At 36.6% G+C, this 7,195-nt stretch overlaps 1 protein-coding gene across 2 annotated transcripts; it reads right to left on the bottom strand.

The window, feature by feature from the left end:
- Window positions 1-1,536: 1,536 nt before the first annotated feature.
- On the bottom strand, window positions 1,537-6,350 carry LOC143885982 (putative terpene synthase 2). 2 transcript variants are annotated; one of them, XM_077390003.1, is made up of 7 exons: window positions 6,136-6,350; window positions 5,399-5,660; window positions 4,912-5,284; window positions 4,303-4,524; window positions 3,306-3,444; window positions 2,582-2,830; window positions 1,537-1,987 (listed from the first exon to the last, which is right to left on the bottom strand). In XM_077390003.1, exons 1-7 carry the CDS (start codon window positions 6,277-6,279, stop codon window positions 1,697-1,699), a joined length of 1,680 nt encoding a protein of 559 aa, XP_077246118.1. In that variant the 5' UTR covers window positions 6,280-6,350; the 3' UTR covers window positions 1,537-1,696. The 2 variants fall into 2 exon arrangements, with proteins under 2 accessions (XP_077246118.1, XP_077246124.1); XM_077390009.1 differs by having other exon boundaries at window positions 5,399-5,657.
- Between the last annotated feature and the right edge of the window lie 845 nt (window positions 6,351-7,195).

Raw genomic sequence — 7,195 nt, 5'->3', positions numbered from 1 at the left:
TGCCTAATGTAGGACTTAAGTGCCTAATGTGGGTTCCAACACGGATCTTGCATATGTGATTAACATGTTTTTTATGGGAATGATGCATAAGTTTTACTTAACCTAAATGGACAAAATTGAAGATAAGATTTGGGTTTAACTAGGATATTTAATTCCTAATTCAAGACTCTGGGTGATTTATGGGGATTCTGGTTAAGAAACTGGGTCACTCTGATGCATTCCCGTGGCACTCTAGTGCACTCTGGATCATTCCAGGAGTCATTCGAGTTCATTTCCGAGGCACTCCGGTACACTCTGGATCATTCCAGAGGGACTCTAGAACATTTGAACGGAACTCGGGGGTATTCTACTTTATCCTAGTTCTAAACTAAATTATGTGGGCCTAGAGGAATGATTTGCAGCCTAAAACTAATGCAAGAAAAATGGATTTTAATGCAATATCGAGTTTACAGACAAATTTAATGAATCAACTATTAAATTCAAATATTGATGAGAAACATGTATCTAAATATTTTAACATGGATTCTAACAAAATTAATATATATGGAAATATGTTAACATGGATTCTAACAATTTTAACAAAGTTAATCATGGATTCTACCAAAAGTTAATATGAAACATGGACTGTAACAGTTTTTACAACTTTAATCATGGATTCTACCAAAATCAAGATAAAAATAAATTTTCCTAAAAAGGCGGAACTTACCTACCTTTCCTAACGATTTGTGAAGATCCGCCCATCCCAACGCTTTCGACGCATTGGGTGGGGGGAATGGGAATGGGAATGTGAAATTGGGTTGGTTTTTCTAGAGGAGAGAGAGGGTATGGACTATGGACGAATGCTTTTCTTAATGGCTAGGAGAGGGGGACATTTTTGCTTGATCGTAAAATAAGGGAGAGGGGTGGGTATTTATAGAACGTTGGAGGAAATTTCCATTCCTTTTCGACTCTTTGGAGGCATAAGGGATACGAAATTAAGGTGGGAAATGGGGATTGGTTAGATGGAATGGATATGCGGATTTTAGAATCCGGAATTTCTTCAAAATTGTAAATGAGAGACAAGAGAAGAAGCGGATCAACCGTCGTTTTCTGATTTCTCCCCCTTCTTTCTGTCAGCAAGAGAGGAGCAGATCATATGTTTCCAGGTTTTAGAAATCTCAGGATGAGGGAGAGATTTCTAAAACCTTGATTTCTTCTTTAAAATTCAAGAAACGCTGTCAGGATAGCATACAACAGCTTGATCATCAACCCTATTTTACACTGTTTTCAAAATAAAATTTGGATTCTAAAATCCGCGTATCCAAACGGCCCCTTAGTGACGCCTTTTATTGATGATGAAGATTTTTCCGGATAATTTCTTATAGGTGACTGATTTTTTATTTAGGTGATGGATTTTACACTTAATCTTTTAATAAGTGTAAAGATAAACTACGAGCTTTGCTATAAACATGTTCCTTAGGTCTCTCTAAAGAAAGTATTCACTTTGTGACAAAACACACAATACAACCAGAGAAGATACTACACACACGTACAACATTAGTAACCCTTTTACATATTATTATCCACCAATTTAGACAGCATAGTAAACACAAAGTACTATCAATGCTATTACATATTACATCCAATAGTAAGATAATCAATCCTTTATTGAGGCACATTTAAACCGGCCATAAAACTAAGTGAACCACATCTATTCTTAAAGGGCAATCGGTTCAACAAACAATGCGATGATCCGCTCTTTGGTCTTGCCTTCGGCAAATGTGTATCCATCATCATTTTTGTACAATACTTCCATAACACGTGCGAGATTCACAATTGGCATAAGGAGAGCAAGTGAGACAGGAGGGTCAAGGCAGGCTTGACTTAGGCCTTTCCATGCAATCTTAATCAATTCTTGCAACTTATCACACGCCTCCTGCTCTGAGCACCCATGCTCCTTGACATAGCATTCGAGAGATGATACAACATGCCCTCGTTCTTGTTCAAACTTCAAATGTCAATGATACATAAAAATAATATTAAAATCAATACAAAAAACAATTACACATTTTATCTTCTTGTCTCATGTTACTTAAATTAGTTGATCCATGTATTATGATTTTTTTTTTGGGTTAAAAAGACTTACTCAACTCATAACTCAATGGCTGGACATAAAACACCTTCTGATTTCGATATAGGCACATCCCTAAGTTTTATTTAGTTGGATTAGCTTTTAACTCTAGTACAGTTAGCAATCTCTTTAGAAATTAGAGGTAATTAGTTTGTGGGGGATTAGAATGTTATTGTAATGAGAAGGTAGTTTGTCATTAAAATAGTCATGAGACATGACAAGAATATGAAGGTTGTTTTAAGGATGGGAAGTGATATATCCGTCCCTTTTGATTACTTGGGACACCCAGCAGCAGTGTATCAGCCCGTCCGCTGTCCTTTATACACTACTGCTGGGTGTCACAAGTAATCCAAAGGGGCGAATATATCACTTCCCTTCAAGGATTCATAATATTATAAAGTCCACTGAGTTTTTTTTTTTTTTTTTTTTCACAATATTACTGTAAATGTTTCGTGTAAATTAGCATCCTACCTTGCTTCCCACGATGTCATCTCGGAGTCGGTTAACTATTGATGCATCCATAACAATCTTGGGCCTTGTGCTTGCCCAATCAAATGCCTCCTTTGTTGCAATTTCATCCATCCCAACAAAAGTGAGGATAGTAATACTTGGGTAACCGCAACTGATCAATGAGAGGGTTAAATGCTCATTGAATAGAGGTACATATCCCTTGTTATACCATACAGCTTCATTAAAGTATGCTCCTGTTAACCATTTCATCTGCGATAAGAGCAAGTTGTTCAACCATAATATTAGAACATAAAAATTAGGGAAAAATACATTTACACCCCCTCTAGCTTCTGACACATATATGTTTAAAGGAAACACAAGGTTATCTTGAAAATATATGTTTCCCGAAAAACACAAGGTGTATGTGTCAGAAACTAGAGGGGGTGTAAATATATGTTTCCCGAAAAATTATCATCGAAAAGGAAACACAAGGTTATCTTCCCAAAACAACTCAAGGATGTTGATGTTGGCACTCCCATGTTTAATAATTGTATAAAATTCAAGTTATCTTTTCTTTTTGCTTTTGATTGATTTTTGGGAACTGCAATAACGTTTGCCAGCCGTTTATATAATAAAAGACTAGATGAGTGAGTGCAATTATCAAAACATGGTATTGGCAATATCTGTAGCCTAATTTAAATGTTCTTAATATGGCTCAAATTTTATGTATGTTAAGATGTCATACTGCTTCTATTAAGTATGGTACACGATAAGACTTTCCATCAGCTGCAAGTTCCTCTTCTATTTCCTTGACAGTACTCAACAACGCAAGATAGCACACTTTCATGTATTTTGGAAGCTGATGTGCTGACTCAACATCCCACCTGAAATTAATTAGCCATTCACAATATCAGTACCTGGCCTATAAATGATTGCCAAATGAAACTAAGAAGTCATTTTCTTACAAGATATGGTGGTAGACATGTGGACTAACTTATAAAACTCATCAATTTCCTCAGTTAAAAATCATAAGGATATATATGGACTATCGTGGGTAATATTTTTCCATCACCTTTCTAGCACAATATCAGCATTATATACGTACCTTGGGTGATACTCTGTTGTTGTTTGGCAAATGGCCTGTTAGTTTGTATCTTCAGAAGAAAAGAGAATGGAAGAGAGAGAGAGAGAGAGAGAGAGAGAGAGAGAGAGAGAGAGAGAGAGAGAGAGAGAGAGCCATATAGTATATGAGATGAAATTCAAAGGATGTCTAAGGGCATGTTGGGAAACAATGAAAAATATTTCATGGAATATTTCTCTACCTAGCATGAGTGGAAGAGTGATACGGAAGTGGGAGAGAGAGATTTGAGGAGGTGGTGAGTGAGGAGAAAATGGTGGAAAAAATTCCTAATTTTAACAGGAATCTATTTTCCTGTCTTTTTAATGCATCATCTAACCAATCTCCTCATTCGCGGCATTATCATGTCTCCCTCTCAGGGCCCACTTTACTTCTCTTTTGGTTTGGGGAAACAAATAATCCCTGAATTTTAGTCTCATGGTCTGCAAAGATGTATATGTAAGGGTGGTGGCAACATTTAGTGTTGTATTGTATTTTGTGATGAGGGTCTCGTATAAGTTGCGATGTAACATGTTATAGTCCTTTGGCATATTAACCAAAATGCTATAAAATAGTAGTCTCTATTCAAAGCAATAGAAATAAAAGATACACGTAAGTCGAGTACCTATTGAGTGCCTCCGTGAATAGTTGTAGTTCCTCAAATTCACCGTACACATCGTAAATGTCATCAATCACTGATATCATGGCCAACATTTTGGAAGCCATTATTCTAGCTCGAGAGTGTTGCGGTTCAAAATGCACCCCAATCGCCCAAAAAAAGTACAATTCCGTTATTCGGTCTCTAGCATAAGGTATGCTTCCTATAAGATCCATGTCCTTCCACCACCTGTAAGGTATATCAATATAGTCTATTTTAACCTGAGTGAATCTAATGTGGCATGTTTCATTTCATCTAATACCTAATACAATAAAAACATCAGTGTTCCCATTATATCTAGAATAGATAATATGATGATGAAGAACTCATTTTTTAGAGATTTATATGGTGGCCGACAGTGAAGTCCTGTGCGAGAGGTACCGCCCTTGATATTTGACTCATTTAAAATTGGGCTGCTGTTGGATTAAATATCAATGGCGGTACTTCATCGTAGTACCATACATGGGACTTGGCTGTCGGGCACCATATAATTTCTCCATTTTTAATATATGGAGTGCCACCAGCTTTGATGGTTTTTCTATAGCTCCGTAACATATATAGTTAATATAAACTCACCTCGTAAGATCCTTTAACTCTCTCTGGTGTAACGATTGTAAAAGATTGAAATCCAGCTTTGCAAGCTCTAGCACAACAACATTTCGTCCCTTCTCTTCTTCGTATACAGATATGTAATGCCTATGCTCTAGCCTTTGGACACTCTTCCACAAGGGCATCTCTAAGTCGTGTTCTATCTGTGTTGCAAGTTTAGAATCGAGATTGCTTATACCAGACTTAAGGTGTTTCTGCGTAAATATAAGGGCCTCGTCTAATAGATCCTCTCCTTCTGTGCTGAGATGTGCGGCTTCATACAAGCTTAACAGTCCCCTCACATCTTTAATTAAGGCCTCATTGAACTTTCCCTCCTCGTCATGGAACTTGTAAAATACATCTATTTCATCAACACTCAACAAAGTCATGTTTTAAATTATCAATGAGAAAACTTGTGTGAGACGTAGCACAAGTTCTCGGAAAGAAGAAAACAAACTAATGAAAAAATATTTACCTGAAGACACATTAAACCCATGTTGTCTTAGCAGTCGAAATCGGAGAGCAACCACAAACAAATCATCATCAACATCATCTGTATGAGATTCAAATTTTTGTTGTAGTGCTTCATCGATCTCCTTTTCAAAGTGATATGCCACTCCAAGACGTTGAAGCACGTCAATCAACTCAATTTCTTGTTGTGACCCCTTAGCTCTGGATAACATTCTATTCACTTCTTCCTTCAATTCTTCAACCCTCTTACTCCATGCATCCAACTTCTACATGGTACCATTTAAAGAACAAATACATTAGCTATGGTAATTATGAAAGGCTATAATTCAACTTAATTGATCTCGCTAACTCATACTTCCCGACTGTAAACATAAACCTTAAATTTTATATTCTGCTAAATTCTACGATGATCCTTTTTCCTTCTTTTCTGACCGTAACTTGATAAATTGGTATAATAGAAGGAAAAAGAGGTGAGTATACAAAAAAAAAAAAAAAACCATTGAATTGAGCATTAACTATCATCATGTGTTCTAGGGAATTGCTAGCGTCCATCGCAAATGGCATTTCACAGCTGGTCTGTCGCTTGTGAGACAAGCGACAGACCAGCTGTGAAATGCCATTTGCGATGGACCCTAGCAAATCCCTGCGTTCTATCAAGACACATTAGCTACACAACTTTCGATATCTGTCATAATGAAAGGTGATAATTGAATTTTTAACGAACCCTCTCTCCCTGCTTACATTTTGATCATGAGAGTAGGCGAGGAAGTGATCTCCCCAAACGCTTGGGTGAAAAACTTCTAATTTGCGGTTGATTTGTGGCTTCCCATCTTCTAGTGAATTGATGATGGAACCAAAAGAAGGGGTTGCAGTTACAAGATCCATAGTAATGCCAAGGTTGGGAAATAAAACAAAGGAATATAAGGGCGGTAATGTATTTTGGAATAGAGGTGTCACAAGAATCGGTATTTATAAGCAGGAAATAGAGAACTGGAATAATTAAAAATCAGTATTATAGGTTGGAAAATAAACTAATGACATCTAATACTGACATGAAATAGCAAAGAAGAGAGACAATTTATTATCTACCTAATTTACTCGACACAAGAAATAACAAAGAAGAAGACAATTATTATCTACCTAATTTACTCGACACAAGAAATAACAAAGAAGAAAGACAATTATTATCTACCTAATTTACTGCCTCCATTTATAAGAGAGATAAGAGATCAAAAACGTGATTTATGTGAAAGATAAATACAACCACATGATCCATAACACCAGCACGAATCATATAAAAGGAAAAAACGTGTCTGTGTATTAATATAATAATTGATCAATGATGTTTTCTTTTTTTGGGAGATTTTATATGGCGTAAGCGGAAGCGTCCAAAAAATCATGCCACATGTACTCTTCACTTCACTCAGCGTACAGCTGTCCTCAAAGCTTTAATTTTTGGGTTTTGCTAACGTAAGGAGCATTCAAAGCTCTCTTTTTTACTCGTTTTTAGATGGCAGCCCCTCTTTTCCCAAGTTTCATTAAATGCCCGCTACTTTTGTCAACATCAAGAAAAGATTGAAGCTTTAGGGGGTGGCTATATCAAAAACAGCTTTATATTATTAGCATAGTTAAATAGTAAGAATAGTTGCTTTGATATCGACACTCCTCAAAAGCCTCTCTTTTCTCACCCCTACCTATAATAGAGTTAGTATAGGAACAGACAAACAAAAGGGTGAAAATTCAGGAAAAGGGGTGGAAGAGAAATCATGTGATGGGTGCCCAGACACACCCGTATTTTGCA

Source organism: Tasmannia lanceolata, unplaced genomic scaffold (genome assembly GCF_043159265.1).
Source record: "Tasmannia lanceolata isolate RefF3 unplaced genomic scaffold, GAP_Taslan_0.1 ptg000002l, whole genome shotgun sequence".
NCBI classification, from domain to species: domain Eukaryota; kingdom Viridiplantae; phylum Streptophyta; class Magnoliopsida; order Canellales; family Winteraceae; genus Tasmannia; species Tasmannia lanceolata.
Note: the sequence above shows the minus strand (reverse complement) of the source record. Positions and strands in the feature narration are given on the sequence as shown.

Bases quoted from the DNA above. Each gene is read 5' to 3' on its own strand.
- LOC143885982 (XM_077390003.1), bottom strand. From the start codon at position 6,279: ATGGATCTTGTAACTGCAACCCCTTCTTTTGGTTCCATCATCAATTCA. The intron at 5,661-6,135 runs GTAAGCAGGGAG...GGTACCATGTAG, and splicing joins CCTACTCTCATGATCAAAAT to AAGTTGGATGCATGGAGTAA. The intron at 2,831-3,305 runs GTATGACATCTT...CTCTTATCGCAG, and splicing joins TACCATACTTAATAGAAGCA to ATGAAATGGTTAACAGGAGC.